Source organism: Stegodyphus dumicola, chromosome 8 (assembly GCF_044657685.1).
Source record: "Stegodyphus dumicola isolate Sdum_Otavi_A_Nest chromosome 8, ASM4465768v1".
Lineage (NCBI taxonomy): Eukaryota > Metazoa > Arthropoda > Arachnida > Araneae > Eresidae > Stegodyphus > Stegodyphus dumicola.
In genome coordinates this window covers 2,469,387-2,496,467 of record NC_140775.1, presented here as the reverse complement: position 1 = coordinate 2,496,467, position 27,081 = coordinate 2,469,387, and the positions used below count along the sequence as shown (strand labels likewise).

The 27,081-nt window shown below is 31.2% G+C and overlaps 1 protein-coding gene across 4 annotated transcripts in view; it reads right to left on the bottom strand.

Annotated features, from left to right (window-relative positions):
* dop (microtubule-associated serine/threonine (MAST) protein kinase dop) overlaps nucleotides 1-27,081 on the bottom strand; it is a 189,818-nt gene that overhangs the window by 107,349 nt on the left and 55,388 nt on the right. For all 4 annotated transcript variants that reach the window (XM_085821506.1, XM_085821508.1, XM_085821509.1 and 1 more), the window contains 6 exons: nucleotides 26,387-26,459; nucleotides 15,741-15,950; nucleotides 13,583-13,681; nucleotides 7,642-7,774; nucleotides 420-478; nucleotides 228-319 (listed from right to left, as the gene is read on the bottom strand). In XM_085821506.1, coding sequence (XP_085677632.1) covers nucleotides 228-319; nucleotides 420-478; nucleotides 7,642-7,774; nucleotides 13,583-13,681; nucleotides 15,741-15,950; nucleotides 26,387-26,459 — 666 coding nt within the window. The remainder of the gene's footprint in view (nucleotides 1-227; nucleotides 320-419; nucleotides 479-7,641; nucleotides 7,775-13,582; nucleotides 13,682-15,740; nucleotides 15,951-26,386; nucleotides 26,460-27,081) is intronic.

The following is a 27,081-nucleotide window of genomic DNA, read 5'->3' as shown; positions in this document are numbered from 1 at the left end:
AATTTGATAAAAAAATCAAACAAATGAGAAAAACTGACTGTTGATGATTTTATGATAAAAAAATATTCTCACATATCAATTCACAAATAATAAATATTTAACTAGATAAAATATCATATAAGTTTAAAATTTGTTAACTATGTTTTTACTTCACAGCACAAGCTTTTTTTATGCAATAGATTTTGCACATTAAAATTTAAAGTTTACAGAAAAATAATTTCTTGTACCCATAAGCTCCATTGCTGATTAATTTTACAGTCTCAAAATCACTTTCATTTGGAGGTTTAGATGATTGGGGGAAAAGATCTCGCCCTGTTTGCTATCAGAGAGATTAAAAATATATAAGCTTAAAATTATATTTTATTCAACATTACTACATACAAGATATGATTTGTTATACAAAAATGAAGAATACTAACCGCTGAATAATCTGTTTGCTCCTGCCCATCGAAATCACTTGATAAATCACGACTGAGTTCTACAACAGAAAAAATTTGCATTAAATGCCTGAACTAATTAGATTTCGAAATGAAAAGGAAATGTTTGGCTTTATAGTTAAGAAGATTAACAAAAGACACTTCTAAATTTAAAATAAAGTTCATACTTGCCAATAACATAAAAAATGAATAAAAATAATGCTAAATGATTCTGCACATTCAATAAATAACTGAGTAGTTGTTACTCAATAGATTTATTTCTTTTATTTCGAAGACCAACTAATATATAAGTAGTATACTGCTATTGGAATTTATAGGTATGCAGAAAATTCCTTCACAATGCAGAATGAATATTCTAAGAAGTTTAACTAAAATGCTGTCCGAAGCATTGGCATCTTTTCGCATTTATTATATAATTAGTTATAATTTTTATACAAAAATACAGCTGGAAAGGTATTGCATTAGTCATGGTTGAATATGCAATACCTTTTCAATTTGCTATTTGTCATTTTGTAGAGACATTAGGTATTTTTTTTTGGAAGCAGGAAAGATGAAAAATTAGCAACGCTTTTGCCAGGAATCGAACCGCGGACCTCTGGAATACGCGCCCAATGTGCAGACCATTACACCAGGAAGGCACGCTAAGAAGGCAGGAGAAATACCTTATATGCCCCCCTTTCAAAAGGTGACTGGTGTTTTAGGGGACCCAATCGCCAAATCCTGGGTGGAGAGAATCATTATCCACCACCCTTTTAGTTCAGGTGCCAGTATAGAGCTATTAGGTTATTTTGGAAGCAAGAGAGATGAAAAATATGCAACGTCGCCGAGAATTGAACCGCAGACCGCATCATGAAGGCATGTCAAGAACGTGGAAGAAATATCTTATAATTTGAACTATAGTACACTCAGCTAAGATGAAAAGGTTAACTATACTTTCAACTAAATAAAATTTTTTGCCTTCTCACAGTTAAAGATTTTAGATCCTTTTCAGCACTTCATTTAGTTTTTACATATATAATTATAGCATTTTTCATTACTATTATCTTCAACACAATCTTAAAGTACCTTTCTACATTTTTTCCTTGCTGATAAATCTAATGAACAGTTGTAAATGCATTCATAATTAATACTGAAATACTAATGTAATAATTAATTTCAAGCGTATAACTCATATCAAGTCATACACACTGACTGTGACATAAAATGATAATCTTTGAATTAAATTATCAAACAAAAGATGTTATATCAAATCTGAAAATTAGTTTGGTTGGCTTCTCAGTCTGGTGTAAAAACTTTCTAAATTAAAATGCACGAAATAGAATGGCGTATAAAACTTTGTGAAATATAAGCTTTTAAAGTAAATATTATACAAATTAAATGATATGACTCATATAATTTAGAACTAAAATGACAATGATTTGATTGTTAACACTGACATGAGAATATATAAAAGACATACTCTATTCTTTTAGTACTGTACAGTCAACACTTGAAATTTTTAAGGTGGAAAAAATTCATCATTAAACAAAGAATGAAATCTGTTCAATTTTGCTGTGAAAATGATTATTAGGACATAAACAACATACTGCTACTTGTTAAATGCTTGAAATGCATCCAACGCTTCAACAATTCACCAATTAGTTCAACATTCTCCGTGACATACAATGGCTTTCTTAACCATCCAAGAAGATAAGGGTTTGTCCATAAAGCTATAAATAAATGTTGATTTCTTAATTATAATTCCAAAATGACCCTCCCAATTTGCACCTTGACTCATACTTTTTCAGTATCTATACTACTTCTACTGCCTTGTATTGTTTAGTACTTGAAGAAACCGTGAAAAGTATTTTTGAACATATATATACAGTGGTGGCCAAAATTGTGGACACTTTTGGAAATTTTTATGTTTTTGAACTTTGTATGCTTATAGAAAACGTTACATTTGACAAAATGCAAACTTTTATATATCATTTTAAAGAGAATTTATTACTGAATTCAATACAAAACACAAAATTCAATTATTTGCAATACAAAAAAAGTTAAACGATAATAGTTATCGATATACATTAGATAGTGATGATTGCAGTGAGTTATCAGTACTTAATAGGGTACCCTTTCTTTTTGATTACAGCTTCACATCGACGTTTCATTGAGCTGACAAGAGTTTTAAGCTCTTCTTTCGTTATAACATGATGATAGGAAACATTTATAGCCTCAATTAGTTCCCTTTTATTTGATGGGCGCCTCATTCGGACAAGAGTTTTCAAACGGTGCCACAAATTTTCGATAGGATTGAGGTCAGGACTGTTTCAAGGCCATGACAACAATTTAATGCTCTTTGTACGAAACCACTCCTTTGATATTTTGGCCATGTGGCAAGAAGCAGAATCCTGCTGAAAAATAAACGAAGCATTGTTGGGAAAGAAATCTGTGATGGAAGGTAGAAGTTTTGTTTCTAGAATAGTGTAAATGTATTTTCTGGTGTCCCATCGATTGTTTCCTGCCATCATGTTATAACGAAAGAAGAGCTTAAAACTCTTGTCAGCTCAATGAAACATCGATGACATGAAGGCGACCAATACTATCTGCTGACATGCATGACCAAATCATAACACTAACTGGGTTCTTCACAGTTGCTTGAATGTAGTCAGGATGTAGCTCTTCTCCTATTCTACGTCTTACATATTTTCGCCCATCACTACCGAATAACGATATCTTTGTTTCATCACTCCATATAACTTGTGACCACTGATCATCTGTCCAATTAATGTGTTCCTTTGCCCACTGCAGTCTTTTTTTTTTTTTTGTTGTTGTTGTTGTTGTTGCTGAAAATTAAGATAAGGCTTTTTTCGTGGAATTCTACCTCTCAGTCCAACATCTGTTAATCTTCTCCTGATTGTTCTTGAACTGACAGAAACACCAGCATTATTCAGATCACTTCTGATGGCTGCTGATGACATTTTTCTGTCTTGAAGTCTTTTAGTCTTCTGTCATCAATAGATGTGGTGCACCTTTTTCGGCCTTTTCCTTCTTTGTTTTTTATTGAATTTGTCTTCTGATATTGTAAACAAAACTTTCGGACTCCAGATGTAGTCACTGAACCACCCACCTGTCTTGCGATTTCAACATAGGAAAGACCACTTTCTCGTAACACAATAATACTACATCTCTTTCTAGGTGTCCAATCTACTCTTTTATTTGATGTCGTTGCTTCTTGACTAAATATTAAAAATTTTTACAAAAATTCCTACTTGTAATTGCAGTGTATAAGAAACAGGTCCTCCTTCTACAGAACAAAGCGAAATAATGAATTGTTTCAAGTGTAAACATGATGTCAGCTTCTACTGGCAGTTACTAACATTTGATTGGTTCTCAGAACAAGAACAGTGATTGGCCAGGAAAGCTAGACATTACAAACCACTTCATAACTGTGTTTTTACTTCCTTGTACGAAGTAAAAAGGAAGTATTGAAAACGCGAAAAGCTTCAGGCAGGATATTTCAATGAAAATATCCACTTTGACCGCTTTCAAATGCAATTTAACGATGTTTTTGCGTGATATCTATACGTAAGGACAGAATAAAAGACTCTTTTCCTCCAAAAAAACTAAAAAACTACTTTAAAATTAATTCTGAAGAGAATTTTTTGTGGCGTCTGTACGAACGTATGTACGTACGTGCATGCGTACGTACGTATCTTGCTTAACTCAAAAACGAGTAGCCTCAGAAAATTGAAATTTTGTATATAAGACTACTATAACATGTAGATGTGCACCTCATATTTTAGTTTCAATCGGCCGCTCCAAACGTATATAAATATATTTATAAATATATCCACCCTGTTACCCGGCTCAGTGATCTCAGTTTCTTTACTCTTATATGTTTGTTAATTGTACATTTTTTGCTTTAAAAATGATTGAATTATGTTGTTTTTATCTTCCGGTTAAAGTTTTTATGCCTTTCGTAATTCTGGAAGCAATATTTGTACAATTATCAACAATTTAAAAGCTGTTTAAGTGCAGTTAAGTTTTAAATAACATGGCGGACATATTTGTTTACATGTGAAACAGCAGAATATTTTGAGTTTTTATGTATTTTTGCCTTGTCGCGAAGTGAAAACTGAATTAATTGAATGAGAAATACTCAATCGTCTGTGAAAAACTGTTTCTTTTTTTTTTCGTTTGCTTAATTTCTTTTACACATCATTCTAGCTTTGTTATAGTATTTGAACAGAACATGTGGCAACAATTAGGTAATTCTATTCTTTAAATGATATAAATTTTGTGCATTCTGAGTTATAATATGAACGAAATATAATACTGTTAAGTAAACCTAGCGCCAGAGTGTCGCTATGGTAAACAAAGTGAATTTTAAAGAATGCATTTATTCTATTGTGGTTTATGCGCTGTCGGCGAAGTAGGTTTAATTCAATCTAATAAGTTTAAATGAAATGCAAGAAAAATGCATATAATTTAATATTCCATACAAGGAAGTCATGTGGTGTATACATCAGATTTTTTATTCATATTAAAGTACATATAACTTTTTTTGTATTGCAAATAATTGAATTTTGTGTTTTGTATTGAATTCAGTAATAAATTCTCTTTAAAATGATATATACAAGTTTGCATTTTGTGAAACGTAACATTTTCTATAAGCATACAAAATTCAAAAACATAAAAATTTCCAAAAGTGTCCACCACTGTATATATACAGTTTGGTCACATAAAAGATTCATAAAATTTCCAGATTTTTTAATTTTAATATAATAAGGCTATTTAAAAGGAAAGATCTAAGCAAATAAGCCATGAACCATACAGCAGCTTAAGACAAATATTAAATGATCAATTCAAAAGTTAGGGCCTGGAATTCTAACAACAGTCATGTACAACTCCCAGCCTAGAGAAGGTCCAATTCATGTTGACAATGGCCACCATTTGTCAGATGTCACTTTTAAAAACATAAATGCACAACATACTTTCATAAATTGTATTTAACGTTAACAACAGGGGGGGGGGCAATCTGATGTGTACACCACATGACTTCTTTGTATGGAATATTAAATTATACGCATTTTTCTTGCATTTCTTTTAAACTTACTGGATTGAATTAAATCTACTTCATCGATAGCGCATAAACCAAAATAGAATAAATGTACTCTTTAAAATTCACTGTATTTGTTTATCATAGTGACACTCTGATGCTAGATTCATTTCACAGCATTATATGTCATTCATTTTATAACTCGGAATGCATAAAATTTATATCATCTGAAGAACTATCTAATCGTTGCCACATGCTCCATTCAAATACTATAATTAATCTAAAATGCTGTGTAAAAGAAATTAAACAAACAAAACAAAAAAACAACAGTTTTTCACAGACAATTAAGTATTTCTCATTCTAGTTCTCACTTCGCGACAATGCAAAAATACATAAAAATTCAAAATATCTATATTAAAAATTATGAAGTAAATCTTAAACACTTATTTCCTCAAATAAATTCCAGAATGGATTAAGCATAATCAAATTCGCAATAATAAATGAGCGCATTATCTTTGTAGTGAAGCTTAGTTTTTCTAAATTGCCAACAAATGTACTATTCTGCTAAGTTTCAAATGTAAACAAACATGGCCGCTATGGTAATCAAAAAGTAGGCTTAGCCTCACTTAAAAAACTTTTCTATTGTTGATAATTCCACAATTATTGCTCGCAGGTTAACTAAAGGCAAAAAAAATCTTAACCAGAACAACATAATTCAATCATTTTTAAATCAAAAAATGCACAATTTACAAACACATAAGAATAAAAAAACTGAGCTCAGAGCTGAGTAACAAAATGGATATTATATATTTTATATACTTTTGATGTGGCTGATTGCAACCAAAATATGAGGTGCACATCTACATGTTATAGCAGGCCTACATACAAAATTTCAATGTTCTGAGGCTACTCGTTTTTGAGTTATGCGAGATATGTACTTACGTATGCACAGATGCCATGAAAAATTCTCTTCAGAATTCATTTTGAATCAGTTTTATTATTTTTTTGGGGGGGAAGAATCCTTTATTCTGTCCTTACGTTCAGATGTCACGCAAAAATATCGTTAAATTGCATTCGATAGCCAACAAAATGGATATTTCCTTTGAAATATGATACCCAAAATTTTTCACGATTACAATACTTCTTTTTACTTCGTACAAGGAAGTAAAAAGAAAAAAAAAAGTAATTTATTATTTAAATTATAACATTAATTATGAGCCACATAGAGTTCAACGCAATCTACACTTTTCTCACCTACTGTGATTAAGTTTATATTTTTTAAGTTTTACAATTTTTTTACTTTCATTATTCATTTAGATTTAACAATACTGAATGAATATAATTCAATTTGAATTCATTTTAGCACTGCATTTTCATGCTTTAAACTAACACTTTTAATTTTTTCCAACATTTTCAATTATGTGGCCAATGAATTCAAAAGTAGCTGAATATAATTTTTAAATTCCTTCAAAACGTAAGACTAAAAGTAAGCAGAAGAAAGCAAGTGTTTGGAAGGCACATCACAGCACAAATAAATGAAAAGCTGAGGCCTGATTTTTTTTATTATTTGAAATTTGAGCATTTAACTACAAAAGTGTAAACAAAAGTGTAAAACTACAAAAGAAATTATGTGGCCAATGAATTCAAAAGTAGCTGAATATAATTTTTAAATTCCTTCAAAACGTAAGACTAAAAGTAAGCAGAAGAAAGCAGTGTTTGGAAGGCACATCACAGCACAAATAAATGAAAAACTGAGGCCTGATTTTTTTTATTATTTGAAATTTGAGCATTTAACTACAAAAGTGTAAACAAAAGTGTAAAACTACAAAAGAAAATATCATAGTTTAATATTTATTATTCCTTAATTATTTCACTAATGGAAAGGTTTAAAATAAATAATGCTCTAAATTTTATAAAGTTCATTGGTTGAATTTTTGGTATCTCTCTGCAGATCGAGTCTCCTTAGGCAAAGAAAACATACATAAAACCCTAACAAGATTTTTTTTTTTTTTTATTTCAGTTTAAGGAAGAGATCAAAATGGCATGCTTTGGCAAAAAATCATTAAATTTTTTTTGGGGGGATGGACTGTCAGACTTTCTCTTAAACAAATAAAGACCCACTAACCCAGGGTAAAATAAAATAAAATAAATAAATAAACCTACCAGCCAGTGGATCTCTGTTTAGGCCCAATTTACTAATGATATATTTCGGAATATCAGTTGTTACACCTTGCTGAACTTTTGCATGACCTTCTGCAGCTTCTAACAAACGATAAAATTCTTCAGGATCAAATTCCTATATAAATACAAAATAGATTTTACAGCATATGTAAAATGTTCTGCAACAACAATTATTGAGATAACATACCATAAAATGTTCCGATAAAACATGTATAAAATATTTTAAAATAATGTTAATACTACTGATCAAGTATCATATTTTTACACTACAGTATATGCTTGAACATACTTAACTGCATAAACTAACTGAACAGGTTGTCTCTTGGGCCTTCACTAATTATTTTTCTAATTTTGCTGTGCATAGAAAAAAAGGGAGTTCCTGGAATTTTTGAGAAATCATTTAAAATGTGCCAGTGTTTGGGGGACTTAACACTGACATATTTTAAATGATTTCACTTTCTGAGCAGGTGAAAACTCTTTTATTATTATTATTATTAAAAAAATTCCAATAATATCTATACTGAACTGCATACATAACAACATATTAATTAACTAAACATAATTCAAGAATGTAAAGAAAATAATATCTATACTGAACTGCATACATAACAACATAATAAATTGATTAAACATAATTCAAGAATTTAAAGAAAATAACATAAAATGCACAAAAAATACACCTGAAATCACAAAAAAAGAAGGTGAAGTAATAAATATAATCTACTTCCAATTAAACTTGTCGCATTTTAAGGTCATTGCTCCAAAAACATCACATAGGATATTGTCTGATCTTTACAATATGGTAACTGGTAGTTTGGCGACATTTTGGAGGCGATAAAGGTTACTACTTGGGACTTTGGTAATAATGTGAGCAGTACTCAGTTCCGATTACGCATTATTTTGTGTGAGGGAAATGAGAGATCATGTGATATGTCATGTGATATTAATGGACGAATTACGGTTCTTTAATCGGAAAAGGAGGGAAATCGGGAAAAAAATCTGGAAATTTTGTATTTGCCTTTATTCTGTGTTGTGTGAAACAGTGTTTGTTAATTTTTGGATCCCATGGCCCTAACTAAAGTGAATTCGAAATGGGTATTTAGTGGGATTGAAAGGCATAGTAATAAGTGTTTCTTTAAGGGTGTGCGAGATAGAAGTAAAGATGTTGTATTAAGTTATTTATTTTACCTGGTACCTTGGTGTGAACTATAAGTATGATTTTAAAGATCGTGAAACAGAAATAAGAAAAGTTTATCGGACACGTAATCAAGATTCTGAAGAAGAATAGGTAAGTTAGTATTTTTAATTATTTGAGGATATTATTTTTATGCATTGTTCTAAATGTAAGGTGGAAGTAAAGTAATTTGCGTAAACGTGCATGGAAATAATTTAAATATTTGACACTAAGTATTTGTAATCATTTGTAATGAAGTAAAAGTATGAATTAGTTAGTGAGGTTTGTAATATAATAGATAATGTAGAGGTAAAAGTTTTTGGATATTTTATTTATTTTATACGGGGAAATGTTCATATTTGGAAAGGGTATGTACTTTTTCGCGATCAGGTAATTTCATATATGTTCTTTTTACCGGGTTTAAAAATTCAGAAAATTGTTATGCATTTTCATGAAATTTTTCTAATTTATGAGAAAAAAGCAGTGTACATGGATATAGTGAAGAGTGTGCGCAATGCCATTTTTGTGCAATTCTGGGATGTTTTTTTAAGTAAAAATAAGTCGACGTGTACATGGTTTAGTGATATTTTAATTAAATGATAGTTATTTTGTGAATTTTATGTTTGTAGGAATTTGGTATACGTTTAAGTTGAAGTAAACGTGCATGGAAATAATTTAAATATTTGACACTAAGTATTTGTAATGCTTGCGGTATGAATTCGTTGGTGACGTGTATAATATAATAGATGATTTAGAGGTAAAAGTTTTTGGATATTTTATTTATTTTATATGTGGAAATGTTCATATTTGGAAAGGGTATAAACTTTTTCGCGATCAGGTAATTTCATATATGTTCTTTTTACCGGGTTTAAAGATTCAGAAAATTGTCATGTATTTTCGTGAAATTTTTCTATTTTATGAGAAAAAAGCAGTGTACATGGATATAGTGAAGAGTGTGTGCAATGCCATTTTTGTGTAATTCTGGGATGTTTTTTTAAGTAAAAATAAGTCGGCGTGTACATGGTTTATGTGTATGTAATATTTTGAAAACAGGGTTGCCACTCAAACAGGAGAATGAAATTCCCTGACTTTTCCAGGTTTTCCAGGTGTGTTTCAAGAAAATTCCAGTCTATCCGCGTAATGTACGTTGGCTGTGCTAAGAGGTAAATTAATTATGGTATTACTTGTATTGTGTAGCAAATTCACTTAATTATTCAATAAATCCCAGAGGACATTTTTTCTTAATTATTCTTGGTATACTTTGTTTGATAATTTTGTTTAGTTTTCCACTTAAGAAACTTAAAAAAATTTAAGATATATATATTGGATAACAAATGTATGTTTTATTTAATTATTACTCATGATCATCACCAATTCAACACGAGGCTAATCCGCTCCTTATAAATCACAACGCAATGCTAAATAGTTAGGTTAGATTTTAGGTAAATTTAATTTGCGTGAGGTATGTTCTTCAAAGGCACCTTAACACTTGAAAACACAAATATAATTATAATAGTTGTTGTTTTCTCCACTGAAGATTGAGATTAGAAACTTCCCATTCTGGAATAAAATAAGGCTTTTTTTGCAGACATTCTGCAGCTAAACGAAAGAAAGAAATCTATTTTAATAAATTGAGGTATTTTATATTTATTTTGCAGCATACATAAGGAAAAAATATGTGCATTAAATTTCGTGATGGTATGTCATCATACTGCTATAATTAATTTCAGAATTATGCCAGAGAAAATTTCCTGAAATTTGGAAATATTATTTACTAATAATAAATAAATTTAGAGGGAAGAAGCAACATTAAATTATATGAATAACATAAAAATAATTACTTAAAAATTGAATTAGAATAATCAATGATATTTTAGCGAATATAGTTATATTACATGGCTAGCCTAGATGACTGATTACTATTTTTTTATTTTACTGCAAAATGGCAAGGTATTTATTAAAAAGGAAAAAAAAAAAAAAAAGTTTAAAAAGATTTTGCGGTAAAATTCTAGTATACGGTAAGGCTTTGGCACGATTTTGAAAATTGTCGCCAAGACCAAAATGACCTGTTTACTGCGCATCAAGATGTCGCCAAATCCCATTATTATTCTAACCAAAGAACGTCTATGTAAAGAAGAAAAGATTCTATACAAGTAAAATGCTATTACGCCGCTAGAATGCGGAGGGAAAATTTGCCAAGGGATTTGGCAACGGAACCTGGCTGCCAGAATTTTCCTCTCCGCGTTGTGTACAGGAAATTGAGAAACACGTGTTAAGAAGAAACGCTCTTTGACAAAAAGAAAACTATGAAAATCCGTTTTTAAATTATTGCGAAAAATCCAAGAAGAAACGTTTTATCAAAGGATGTTTCTTCTTGGATTTTTCGCAATAATTTTAAAAAGGATTTTCGTAGTTTTTTTTTTTTTTTTTTTTTTTTCCTCTGAAAATAACTAATCCATGAATTAATTTACTTGCGCCAAAAAATATTTTCTTTTCCTTTAGAGTTTAACCACTTGCGCTAAGACTAAACTTCATGTTTGCGGTGCCGTGCGCTACAATATAACAAGCCGTAAAGTGTCTCATTTACGCCGCTCCGCATCTGCGAGTGCAATCCAGAGCTGTAACTCGAGAAATAAACAATCTCGTTGTTAGGCGACGTGTGCACCACGTTATTTTCATTTTTGCGATAAATGCCTATCGACGTGGTGTTCACGTCGCTCGCGGTTTGAGACAAAAGCATCTTGACGTGCGTGGCACGTCTTTTTAGCACAAGTGGTTAAAGAAATTTTAAACGATATTCATTTTACGAACTCTTGATAACGTGACCTTTGAACTTCGACACCGGTTCAAGATATATCAGACTTGCACAGCTGTTTTCCCTCTATGATGGAACGGAGCCACAGCCACGTCTGTTGCAGAGAGGTTTTCCTTCTTTACAATACATATTCTTTGATTGTAACCTCCATGGTACCGTATACTAGGATTAAACCCATTTTGTTTTATACGAGAACAGGTACATTCTTTAGTTCATGCACTGCACATGCGATTCTCGAGAATATTGGAAACCAAAAGTTCCGGGAAAGTTGCTTTGCCTTTCTAAAAGACAATCAAATTGGAGCTGCGAAAATTGGCTCTATGCCGGCTACCCGAATGACACTCACGTGATACATAATTCGCCAAAAAAGTTACCTCTTCCGACGTCGGCGCAAAAATCGTTTTTTTTTTTTGGCGGGATCCTTGTATGAACTTCCCTGACTTTTCCAGATTTTGACAAAAATACTTAAATTCCCTGACTTTTTCCTGAATATTTTGGTCAATTTTCGAATTCCCTGACTTTTCCCGGTTTTCCAGGTAGTGTGGCAACCCTGTGAAAATCGCGTAAGGAGTATGGTATTGTGCACTTTTTCCCAATTTTGCAGTGAATATTTGTCATGATGAAGCAGTTTTGTTAGATAAAATTACTAGCATAAGTGTAATTCGGCTAGTAGATTGTTGAAAGAAGTGTTCAGTAGATAAAAAGAAAAGAAACATGTCTTTACTTCGTGAAGACAAAATGGCGGCGGGAAAAAAAAATAGAGGGTTGCTGTAGAAGAGTTGGTCGCCAAATTTTCGCCAAAAAATCGCCAAGTTACCATAATGTAAAGATCAACCAGGATATGTTTCAGTTTTGCTCTGTGATCCCATTATACTATACATTATATGACTCTTGGCCAACCATACCATATTTGATATGCTCAAATGGAATGTTCTACTTCAAATTTTAAATGCACTTATTATATCAGAATGTTATGAAACTACTGAATGTCTTACGTTGTATTACTTGATATTTTGCTCTGGAAATGTAAAGTGTGTGATATTTACAATGAGCATTCAAAGTTTAGAAATGTTTTGCACCCTGCAGTTTTGAACAAAAGTATGACAATAAGATATAAAATACACTGCTATTTCAATTCTTAAGCTTCCTATTTCACTGATGCATGGAAATTACTGAGGTATGTAAATAAAACCATTATTACTAATACTGCCATCTGAATTTATCTTACATTTTCTGCTTTAAACGTAAATATTAGGATTTTCTGCTTATATTATAAAAAAGAAATTAATAATGTATGCAAGAGTCCAAATGTTTCAATAAAAGGCAGATTTTATAAGAATTATTTAACATGAGTTTTTAATTGCAAAAAGCAGCAAGAGAGGTTCATTCATTGGTGCCAAGTTAAATAAGCCCTGTCAAAAAAAAAAAAAAAAAAAAAAAAAAAAAAAAAAAAAATACACCTGATTCTTGCAGAATGATGAGGAAATTACTTTTACAAACCATTCAGCATAAGAAAAAAAAAGTCTCTGAAAAATACAAAAAGATAAGGAAAAAAAAAAAAAAAAAAACTTGGAGTAACAGTTCAATGTGCTCTTTTTGTCTGGAATATTAGTTTGATTTATGTACCTAATAAATAGACTTATTCTCTAGATAAAATGATAGGTAATTTGCTAAGAGTACTTTTCTGTTGATTATAATGCAGATCATTCCTCTTCTCTGAGTTTTCTACTTGCCTCAGATTAACTGTGATTTTAAATTAGCTATGGATATCATCTGAGATATTACCCTCATAAAATTAAGAATTGATAGTAAATAAAAATTAAAAAAAAATAATAAAAAAAATACATAATAAAAAATTTAATGAAAAAATAAATTTCAAAAAGGTCTATTCAAACAGCTAGTATTCTCTTTGTTTCATCAAAACATAAACTTACCAAACACTCCAAAAGGCGAGCAGGACGGGAAATCATGACTAGAAGTTTCTTGATCAAAACTTTTAAATACTGAGCAGCTTCAGGAGACTTTTCTTGGCACTAAAATATATATATAAACTCACCATATTAAAATATATAATAAAAATTGCATATAAATTTATTAACCTTAACAACGCATCACAAAAAAAATTATATTGATAGCAACATAATTTTAATAACATGATATTCAATAATTACTAGTCACATTTCAATATAATTATCATGAATACGATGCTAGGTTAAAAATTATTATTCAAGTAAATATGATTATCAGAATTTAAAAAATTTTCTTGATTTCAGTATCTTCATATCAATATTGAGTTTTAGTAAAAAGATGGCTTGCAAAACTATTTTGTGTGTGTGTGTGTCTTTTTATTATTTGTTTTTTGCATGTTAATTTTTTGAATTAAATATGTTCTTCACACTCACTGCACATACAATTCAATTCAACAGCAAAATCACAAAATAGTTAAAAATAACATATCTGTAGAATTTCATAATGTAACATAATGAATTTTACATCTGAAAAAAAATAGGTTTTATAATAACTGCACAATGAATGAAAATATCTTATTCATAATATTTCTTATAGCATCTACGAGCAAAACAATGGGTTAATGACTGTGTTACCACACTGGTGTCACATGCAAAGTGATAGACAAAAGTCAGTATTATTAAGCTGATGTCACATGCAAATTAGAAGATAAAGGTCAATGTTAGCAAACTGGTGTTGTATTGATTAAATATTGGTGCTTGGACAAAGCCAGCAGCACATCATCACTTGTATATCAGACTTTACAATTTCTAATTTTACTCAATAATGTATTAAGTGAAATTAAATCCAATGATAATAGCAAGGTAAGATGGAATTTTTTTTAAATAAATGACAGCATTGAAGATGTATCTAATGTTCCTACTTAATTTGAGTATTCAAAGAATAACTTTAAATGTTCAAATAAGATTTAAGTGGTGCAGAGTTTTTATACTGCTCTATAATGCATGTTAAGAAAAAAATCCAGAAAACTTGCCATTACCAAGCAAATACAGAGCAATCAGATGACGATAATGATACCAGCTGCAGACAAAAAAAAAAGTAAAAATCTGAAAGGGTTCAGATTTTAATAGTTACCCAAAAGGCTTTGTTAAGGTTTTTTATGCTGTCTCTTAGCTCGCAGTCTACCAGTCTACTGTTGCACTTACTTATGCTAACCCATTTCTTTTTGGCTTTTTAGCTTTAGTACTAAGGATAATTTTCTTCATACTTGTGTCATATACAATTCAACAAGAAAATTGCAATAATTTTAAAAGCAACACAGTATGTTTAGAATTCCCAATGCAGTATATGTTTATAAAAAAATACAGTATATGTTTAGAATTCCCAATGCAGGGTTAAATGTTGGCATACATTTTTTTTTCAGTCTTTTTCTCAGTTCATCATATCAATATTCAATTTTAGTAAGATAGCTTGCAAAACTATTTTTTGTGGGGGGGGGAGTCTTTTTATCAGAATTTTGAGTGTCAAATTTATGAATTAAATATTGATTTTAACAAACATTCTCTATTCTTAAAAAGCAAATTAAAAAACAATTATGAATTAAATATGATATTCTTATTCAATTCAACTGTAAAATCACAAAATAGTTAAAAATCACATATCTATAGAATTTCTGATAGATAGTCTCATGCACTGAAGATAAAAATGTTTTATTCGATACAGTGTTGCCATTGGTTGCTTTCAGATGTTGATTTTGTTAATAAAAAATTCATTAAAGTTTAACAAAATATGAAATACGAAATTCAAAATTCAGGTTACGTTAATCAAAACTAGATGGCTCTAGATATTGTTCTTTTTTCACAGTGCAAGGAACATACATACATACATACATACATGCATATTTCATTATTTAATTTCCTACAGCGTGATAATATTTAGTGGCAGCGTTTTAAAAAGTGATTTGACGTTTATAGCGGAAGACACAGAATCCCGTTCTGAGAATAATAGTCCTTTTGGGCTAAAAAACTAAGCAAGTGGATGTCAAAGTATTAAGATACTTTTAAACAGGAAATTGCATTTATGCTTACTCTAAGTTTTTAATACTGTACAGGAAAACATATATACCTCAACCAGAAGTTTTTCTAGGTTTTCTGACATCTCAAAAAAATAGTGAGAGGTGATTAGTTGATTCTGTGACTGTGAAAGACAATCTTGAGCCATGTGGATAACCTGATGATGAACAAAGCGAGCAACAGCATCCAGAGATTCACTGGGATCATAGTTCATATATTCATTTAAAAACTGTTGCAATTTCTCTTCCATTTGTTGTGTTGCCTAGAATTAAAAAACAACAGGATATTATTTTTTTAAAATATAATAATAATGGAAATAAAGACAAAATGTATGCCCTTTCAGTATTACTTAAGTATCTGATTCTGAACTCAAGTGCTCAACTCAAGTGTCTGAACTCGGTAATCTGTTTTAATTTAAAATGTACAAAATACTTCTAACATATACACCATATACTTTATACAAATACAAACATATACAAAATATTTCTTTATTTATATGTAAGAAGGCAAAGGAATTGACTTTTTGATAAAATTCTTTCAAAAAAATCTCAACTATAAAAATTTAATAGAAAGATATTTTCTTTTTATAATTAGTTCGGTATTTCCCACCTAGAATAATTAGAATATGGTTTAAAAATTTCTATTTATTTGAATTATTTTTAACTTATGCTTTGAAATCACATAACTTTCAATGACTTATTTTTAACTTATGTTTTGAAATCACCTGCAATAATATAAATTCTAATACTGCTATTCTTTGCTATTCTTTCAAAGCTTTTCATTCAAATCTTAGATCACAATCTGCCAGCAAAGATGCTGAAGATATCTGGGTGAAGGCAGCATTACTGGACCAAGAATTAGTAAAGGAAAATTGAGGGGAAATGGACAATAAGAACATGCTTGGAAAATTAGATTGCATAACCATTTTTATTTAATAATAGACATTTGATTATATACAAATATAGCCACACATCTTTACAAGAATCATATAAATTGCATCAATGAACCTTTATCGCAGGTTGTGGACTAAGGAGCTTGAACAGTTTTACATAATTTTTTGCAGGTATGCTAAGAAACACATCTACTTTAAGATGGTGGTAAAAATTTCATACGTCATAATTCAAAATGTTTTTCAAAAAATTTATAAAAATTATTTAAAAATACAAATTTTGAAAATAAATCAAAAAATTGGGCAAATTTTATTTGGAATGAATCTAAATTTCGAAATGTGAAAGGAAGAATCGAATAAGCTAATGAAAAAGAGCTATTATACCAGAAAATGTAAGACTTTCTGCAAAATACCCTATGTTAGGACAATGCTGTATATAACTCTAATATATAACCTAAGTCGCGCTTTCGAGACATGGAAAACACAAGTTAAATTTTGACAATTGGTCCAGTAGAATGGAAGATATAGAACTGGTTTCCCCCCCTTGTGCAAGGTGTCCATATCATACAGAAAATCTCAGTCCCTTTTGTCAGGTTCACTATAGTAAATGCTTTGAGAAGACTTTATTTGTTAACATTTTGTTTCCATACTGCACAACAAACTGTTAAGTATTAATATGATGAACTGCAGCCATAAGAGGGTACTAAGTAAAACTTCAAGAAAGTGCCAAAGGAAAAAAGAAAACCTGAAAAGGGAAGGGTAAACTAAAAAGATTGGGAAACCAGGAGTTAGACAACCCATTCATTCTCTCTTCCATGTGGGAACGGCATAAAAACAGCTATAAAAACACCATTCCTGGAAATCAGATCCAAGAAGAGATTGATAAAAATTGGAGAATATTATTTTACATTCTGTGAGAATACCTATCTCTCCTTCACTAGAAAATGTTAAACAGCATTAAAATTTCCCCACTTGCTTCCCGTCTTTACCTTCCAGTGATAGTTACAATGGGATACAATGAATATGGACGACAAACTCTACTAGTGTCTCCTTACTTCGAGTTTTTTAAAAATTTATTCTCATATGCTGTTACGAGTAATACGAATACACAGATTTAAATTACGCAGCTTACAAGAAATTTTCTTTTACCCCATAGTCTAAGGGATAAGTAGAAAAGCAAAATATGGAAATGTATCATGTGAAATAACACTTTGAAAAAGAAATGAAAAATTGAATAAAATAAATGCACAAAATCTTCTCAATCAAGAAATATATAATCAATCAAAAACTATAAAAAGATATTCTTACATAATATGTAGAATCTGACATTTAACATAAATGTTTTTATATTTAGGGTTTTTAACAGAAAACTACCAAAAAAGGGCATTTTTCTACATTCTTCAATCCTAAGAAATAACAAAAAAATTCTCCTTTTTAAATGCATTATTCCAGCATGCAACACAAAAGATAAAACAAAATGCAAGATTATAAAGCATTAAAATTTAAATAATGCTAAAAATTATTTTTGCATAAAAATGGCATTAAAAATTTATTAATTATGAACAAATCGTATGGAAAGTATATGCATTAATTTGATTTAAAAATATCTGCTACAGTACAAAGTCCGAGATCCGGACGTCCAATATCCGGAATGATCTATGCGGACCTCAAAAGCCTCCCAACAACCTTTTTCTTTCTTTTCCTGTGACCCATGCGCATTTGATTTTGTTCCCTGTGATTTTTAATTTCACTTCGGCATTAAATAAAATACCTCGTTATTCAGGAAACAATCATTTTAGTATAAATTTGTGTGATCAGTAATTTGGCTCTGTAGCTGCATATCTGTTTGGCATACATCTGAAACCTAAACATTCTACATTGAAACATCGCTGATTTTACACTACTAGTATTTTATATCCTTAACGCCAAACTGACAAATTATTATTATATTTAGCTTTCATCATCGCATGTTTATCAACAAATGATTACCTTGAGTAATGACTCATGGAGCCATGCCTAAATATAATTAATAACAAAACATATGATAACCTTTTATGTTCCTATTATGCTTGGCAAAGATTACAGATTTAAGTTAAATGCGCTAAAAATTGACAAGGAAAAATTTAACAAAAATTTCTTTTCATATGCTAAAAACAGATTTTGTTTATGATACTCATAGGCCAAAAGATTATATTTAGTGCTATTTGAATAAAGACTAACTTATTTGTTATTCACATAAACACAGAACAGAGGGTATGGCCACAACAAGTGGAAGAATTTAGGAAAGAAAATTTTTTTGAATTTAAAGAAGCACCGAGTAACAAAAAGTAAGGGATAACAAAATTTTTACAATTTAGGGAATGCACTAGGATCCCAAATTTACAGGCAGCAAGAATTTAGGTTAGGCACTTGGTAGCAGAATTTAGGACCCCCAGAGACTGCACCAAGTGATAAGGTATCTAGCTCTGGCCCTCAATAAGGCTTACGTATATGTGAGAATTTAGTTATTCATGACTCAGATAAGCCTTAAAGCATATGCAAGAAATACACGTAAGTATAATAAATAATTAAATTAATATACTTCAGGCTTCAGTGTGCGATAGAAGCAAGACAATATTTAGCAGAAGAAGTCTTTCATCACCAATATCATGATACATAGCCAATAATGTGTAGCAAACGCTATTAAGCTAGGCTAAAATTATACTTTACTGATTCCAAGGAATTTCAGTTAATATAGGAGATTGCCCTGTTGCTTAACTTTCTGATTTGATCCAGCTTAATAATTTTTGCAGGATTTATTATAATAGCAGTTTTATGAAAATTAATGTTTTGAACTCTGGATTATATCAAAAAGTGTTTCTAATTCTAAAGCTGTAAATGGATTTATAATGCAAAAACATATTTCAATGTCCATTAAACAAAATGTGGAAAAGCTACATAAAGTGGATAAAGGTATATCAGTCTCCAAATTATGCCTGGAGTATGGCACTGGAAAATCAAGTGTATATGACATAAGAAAACAGATATAGGAAATTTTTTTAATTCTTTGTGATTTCCACGCTCAACTCGCAATGAATAACAGAAAAAATATTCGTTATGTCAGAAGTGACAATCATGGCAAAGTGATGATTCAATAGGTCAGACAGGACCACAGCAAGTGCGTGCCATTGACAATTCCAATGCTAATAGTTCAAGCCAAAATATTTCATGAATAAATGAACTTAAAAATTGAGAGCACATATTCAACAGGCTGGCTAACCAAATTTAAAGTCACCATGGTATAAGACAATTAAAAATTTCAGGTGAAAAACCTTCAGCTGATACTGAAGCTGCTGAACTATTTGCAGATGAATTCAATGAACTCATTAATATTAAAAAGTTATCTCCAGAACAAATTTACAATGCTTGTTTGAAATTAGATCAATTTCTTTACTTATTTAATAACTTCGGACGAATGGTAATATATTTAGTAGAGAAAACCTTTTTAATTAACAATGAACTATTTTATTTAGCATTCTAAACATATCAAAAGAATAACATCCCATGCGTTATCACGCTCAAAGCATATGTAAACAAAAACATCACTGTTGCCACAAAACATCTACATTATAATGAACATATTAAATTATTATGTATTAACTGAGTTCGTGCACGTACCTGAACATCCTGCAACCTTGCAATTTTAGGAAATTGCAACATATTCTCTACTCAGTTCAGAGATTCAGTCGATGAGGAACTTTTACTTGTCTTCCGACCATAGTGGTTATGGGTCTGCCTATTGTAGGGGACTCATTCAGAGGCTCTGATGTATCAATCTGACCATCCAGAGCTGTTGGTAGTTGGGGGGGGGGAACTTCTAAGATCTGCATCTTGATCTGGATTTAACGAGACTTGAGGCTGAGGTAGCTCTGAGGGATGAGTCACTTCTAAAGGATACAGGTTTTGGACGGGTCTTATTTTTTTCTCCGTCAGCCGTTTTTACTTTTGTTACTCTTACATGACCATCTGCACCTGGAAATACTTGGACAACAAGTCACAGTGGCCAGTTGATGCGCTTTTCTGGAGTTCCAATCAGAACCACATCACCCACCTCTAAAGTGTCTCCTTTTCGTTCTCTTCTATGGACTAGCATGGCTAGGTAGTCATTTCTGAATCTCGAGCGTAAAGCAATCCAAAGATTTTGTAAATACCGCAAGCGACGTTTTAAACTTTTGCTATCCTCTGTGAGACTGACAAAAGAGATCATTTCGTGTGGGCACTCTCCAAAAATGTTAAAGGGGTTAAATTGCAATAGATTTCATCATTCTCGGTGTCCCATGAGAGTCCCAGAATTGGAATGACCTTCTGATAGGAAGTCATGCTTCTATCTTTGAATGGTGCAGCAGTCCACCCTCTAAGGTCAAAACCTCCTGAAGACATTAGAGTTTGGGACTCTTCTTTGAACTTGACTACTTCTTCTTCAGTTTCGAAACTAGCTATACAATTGTCAACATAAAAGGATTTCTTCAATCTAAGTGCCGTTCCTCTTAAATCTTGTGGAGCATTATCCAAATGGTAAGAAATCGTTGCTCCCAACAGGAATGGACTCGAAGAAATGCCAAACACGACACGACAGTGTCTGTAGGTAATAATCTCGGTTTTGTTTGAATCTTTCCACCACAGGAATTTCAAAAAGTCTCTGTCTCTGACACACAAACTGATTTGTAAGAAAGCTTTCCTTATATCGGCAGTAACACCAATTGCATATTTCCGGAATTGTATCAAAAGTTTTGGAAGCATTTCTATTAAATTCGGCCCCCTTTTTGAGGCAAGCATTCAAGGAATTCCCACTTTCATCCTTCAATGATGCATCAAATATAGGTCACACTTTCGTAGTCAGACTGGAATCCTTGATTACTGCTTGATGAGATAAATAGTGACCAGTATCACTATTATTCGGAGCTATTTCAATTATACCTTCCTCATGCCAGCCTTTAATAATACCATCATATTCTTCGAAAAATCCCATCTTCTGCAGTCTTCGTGTATTGGCGAAAAGTCTTTTTTCCGCTTTATCTTTATTATCTTCAAGAATCCGATGACTATCCTTCCAAGGCAAACAGACGTCACACCTATTGCCCTTGATTACTTTAATGTTCTCTAGGAAAAATTTGATCGTTTCATTGTCTAAATTCTCCTTAGTATTGACTTCCGCCGGATCTTTTATGCTAATTGTCTCTAAATTCCATAGTTCTGCGAGATCCAAATAACAAAAGTCCGACGGTACCAAGCAAGGTCTTATGATTTTGCACTGGGCCTTGTAGGGTCCAACCCAATTTTTTTTCAATGGCAATAAGGTTTTTGTCAATTGGAATGATATTATTCGTCATCAACTGTCCGGAATAGTCGGCTCCTATTAACAATCCCATATCTGGTATATCTCTTCCAGAATCACTGATTTTGATTTTATGTTCTCGAAGTGAGGAACATATATGTTTGAGTTTCACTCTAAGAATGTATCCACAAATTTTGTCTTTATCTAAAACCGATAATTCGTATTTGAATTTATTTTCCGTTCCTTGTATTTCGATATCAAAAATACCATGGACCTGAGATTCAGTTTCAACTCCACCAAACAAATTGTGGCTCAAAGTCTCTTGATCTAATGGGACTAAATCTAGTCTCTTTATCATGTCTTTCCGTAAGTAAGATCTTTGTGACCCAGTGTCAAAAAGAGTTCTCACAAGCTCCTTTTTTCCATTATGGACAATCTTCACCATAATAGTTTGGAGAAGAGTTGTTTGCAGTTTTTGGTTAGACAATAAAGTCTCACTTGTTTCATTAGCTGCTTTAGGTGCTTCCTTTTTTGAACTTCTAGAACCTTTTAGTTCTCTGCACATCACAGTTACATTATGTTTGTTGCAAACTCGGCATTTCACAGAACTTTTACACTTTTCGGCAGCATGCCCAATTTTTAGGCAGTTAAAACAAGCTTTCTTCTTTCTTAGTAAATTTTTCTTATCTTCCAATGAAAGGCTGTGCAGCTTAAAGCACTCATAAGAACTATGTGTTTCCTTGTCACACCAAACACAAAAATTAAGCTGTTTCTTCTTTGAATCTCCTGCATAAATGCAAGCTGCTGTGGCTGGAACTGAGTCCAATTTGTCTGGAGCAGAAAAACTTGTACGGGCCAACTGAAGACGCTCTTCACTTTCAACTTCAATTCAGAGAAAATGCAATAAATTTTCCAAATTTTCAGTGTGTGCCACACTTTCCCTACGCTGGCGAGATTGCTCCCATGCCCTCAGAATTTCTTCAGGTAGTCAAGACTCTACAAGGGGATACAGCATAGCTGCATAAATCTCACTTTTACCCACAACGTCTCCAAAGCTCTGAGTTGCATCTCTAACTTATCATATAAGTTGGATAGAGTCATATTTCCTTTTTTGCTAGTTTGAGCCAAAACCAACTTTAATAATTCGCGAACATAGATTTCTACCAGTAATTCGTCTTGTGCAAATCGAGATTTTAGCTGCTTGATAGCTTCTTTATAATTCGCGCCAGAGGGAGGATAATTATCTATGAGCTCTCTCACTGGAGATCCAACGACCATTGCCTGCAATAGGTATTGAAATTTGTCATCGTCATCTATATTTACATCTTTGTCGATCTTCTTAAACTGTCCCCAAAATCCTAACCAATTTCGGGTCTCTCCATTGAATTTTTGAAGCTCCAACTTTGGTAATTTAAAGTTCCTTTTCGTGGAATTTTCTAAAATTCCAGCACCATTTTGTTTTCTACTTTTGTTTTTAAACTGATATATTTATCACGATATGTTTCATTCGTGTCAAAATCAGCTAAATATTCACTTTCGTTTTGACCTTCCAATAAAAGTTCGGAAATTTGTGACTGAACTTCATCTAATCTGTTGAATTTTCCTTCCAACTGTAAGCTCAATACTTGGAGTTGATTAACTTCCACGTCAGGCTTTAGAATTTCAGCATCTAAAGCATTGGCAGTAATCGTAAATGATTGCCTTAGTGGCTTACGCTTTTCTAATAACATTTCCATGATTTTAAATTCAATATGTCCAATATATTCAAATAATAAAGGATATAATCAAATAAATCATAAACTCACTTGATAAATTCCAATACGAAATCGATGTTTCGTTTTAACCGTTGTTTCATTTTCTTCAAATAGCCATTCGGTCCTGTCAAAGGATGCTAGTTGTTTGAAGTTAGATCAATTTCTTTACTTATTTAATAACTTCGGACGAATGGTAATATATCTAGCAGAGAAAACCTTTTTAATTAACAACGAACTATTTTATTTAGCATTCTAAACATATCAAAAGAATAACATCCCATGCGTTATCACGCTCAAAGCATATGTAAACAAAAACATCACTGTTGCCACAAAACATGTACATTATAATGAACATATTAAATTATTGTGTATTAACCGAGTTCGTGCACGTTCCTGAACAATGCTGATGAAACTGGTCTTTTCTGGCAATATAATACTGCAAAACACCTTGGCAACCTCTAGAGAAAAGGCTTTTTCAACTGGTGGCAAAGATTCCAAAGAACGACTAACAAATTTAGCATGTGCAAATGCTGCAGGAACGCACAAGTGTAAACTTTTCATAATCGGGGAAAATACATAACCTCTAACATTTACAGAAGTACTGATTTTCCCTGTTATATATTGTACAAATAAACAGTCTGGATGACAGAAGCATTAATGAGTACATGGTTTGGAAGTCATTTCATATACGAGGCTCTGCAACATTTGAATTTGATTGATTTACCTGATAACACAAGAAGTGTCTTGAATTTAGATAACTGCATTGCTCATAATTCACTTAAAGTTTTAGTAAAAGATAATGTGTCCATATTATTCTTTCCTCCAAATTGTGCATACATCATTCAGCCTATGGATATCGTAATAAAGTGCATGCTGAAATGCAAATATAAAGTAGCATTTTTAAAGTCCATGTTAAATTTCCTGAATAATGGCAAGTTAAATTTCCTGAATAACGGCAAGACTGCTTAAGAATTTTTAACTATTTGAACATAAAATCTGCTGTGAGGAGCATTGCAAGATAATGGGAGGATGTGCCTCCAGATACATTAAAAAATGTTTGGCATAATTTACAGCCAGCTACCCATGGTGAGGATGATGAAGATGATAGCTGCAAATTCGAAGGTTTCGGGATATCACAAATCAAAGGTGGAATTTTCCAATTAACGGATTTTGTAAAGAAATGTGTGGAGAAGTGATAGTAAATGAAGATGATATAAGTTTTTCATTGTGATGACAATGCCTTAATTATCAATCAATTAACAAAGGGCGAAATCTGTAGTATGGTTTTAAATCCAGAAAATAACGCTACGGATGGTGAAGAAAATGACAGAGAGGTTATTGAAAACAAAACATTTTGACTGACAAGTTAGTCGGAATTTTCGACATAGCAATTACAGGACTTGAAGAAAATGGAACTTCGTAACTGAATTGTCTGTCTATAGAATTAAAGAGAAATTCTTAGCACAAAAAAGTGAAACAACTTAAACTGAAAGAAATGTTTTATAAAGTAAACAAATAAATATTAAGCCTCTTTCTATTTTTTTTTTTTTGATACCTTTTAGATTATAAATGCTTATTTCATAAATCAAGATTTCATATTTTTAATTTTTAATTTCTACATGTCAGCTTACTAGAATTAAATGAACGATCTAAATTCTTCCAAATTCGGAATTGCCAAAGTCCCGACGAGTCCGGATCTCGGACTTTGTACTGTATTTCTATACTATTGTTAAACTGGCATTAAATGAATTTTCTGCAACTCCATAGCTGCTAACCTTGAAATTTGAAAAACCAGAAAATTTCATGCTATGCAGCACAACAATGCAACTTCAAAAACACTCAATTGACAAATTTGAGAATATAAAGCACAGTTGAGATAGTTCAATTAATTATAACATTATTCTGATGTAAAATACATAATTTAATATTTACTTCATTGTTCCAAGTTTCCTTTTATTTTATAATTTTGACTACATGCATTTAGTTCTATAATCTATTTAAAAATTATAGAATTGAAAGCAAATGGTTAAAAAAGTTTTTACATAGTAATTAAATTGACAAAAACCCACGATTTTTTTTACTTTCATTTATCAAACTGATTCTATACATGATAATGAAAATAAAATCAGTAACATATGTGCAACAAATAAACTTAATACTGTATACTATATATAGATTTTAAGCAAAATTAAATACAATATCATCCTGCTAAAAGTTACTAGCAAAACTAAATATAAATATTTACCTACTAAACATTAATTTTAGTGTTCAAAAATTTTAGTGTTCTACAATTCTCTATAATGGATTAAAACAATTCAAATCAGAAAAAAATTTGATGGATTTTTTTGGGGGGGGGGGAACTGAATTTGCACAATTTGAGATTTATTCAGATACGACAATATAATTCATTAGATAATATTATTCATTAGATATAACAATGTTCCCTTTGCCCCCTCCCAAACATCAAAATTGTTTTCACTGCATTTTCCTCCAAAATTACTTACAAACAAGTCTTCCAAACCTGCAACTGTAAGCAATGATAAAAAATGAGATAAATTAAAAGCTGGCAAATCTGGACATCTGCCAAGAGACCAGGACACACATAGCAATTAATATTCATTACTAAGAATGTTCTTCTTATGTGTATAAATTATATACTTTTGAGCATTAAACCTTTTTCTTAAAAAGCTGAATACAAACATTACTACATGTAAATTTCTTCATAATGTATATGCAAATACCTTTGGGAACCTTTCTTTATAAACATTATTCATTGCAACAACTTCACTGTCCACTCCAGGTGAGCGTAATGGGCTAAAAGAAAATTTCAAAAGTCAGATGTAATTGTAAATTAATTAAATGGATATATAACAAGTGCAATGCCTAATTATATACAGTTTTTGTAAAATTTTCTAACAACCTTAGTTTTTACCTTAAATAATTTAATTTTTTTAATACTTTTAGACTGAATCCCATGTTTAAAATCAGATTTTATCACAAAAAGTACATCAGGATTTCTTCATATTAATGAACTATATACACACATTTTTAAATAAATTTTACTTATTCATCCCTCATAAACTTTAAATATTATGAAAACCTACCTATTATTACGGCACTAACTTTAGTACAATTGGAATTTCCATAATTATTTTTATAAATTTTAGAGGATTTTTCTAAAATTTCACAAATATTAGATTTTTTCACAAAGATCTGATTAAGTCTGGAAGTTATGTTTTCTTCCCAATTATTCTTTTTTTTTAATTTCTGCTACACCTGCTAGATTACTTTTATTTTAAAATAATTTCAATGCTACTTTCCATTTTAATTTCAGCAAAAAAACTTCAAAGTAGTACTATTTAGATTAAAAAAAAAGCACATAAAGGAGAGAGGAAGAATGCTTTTGTGGAGAACGTTGAAGCAAAACAGGCTCGTC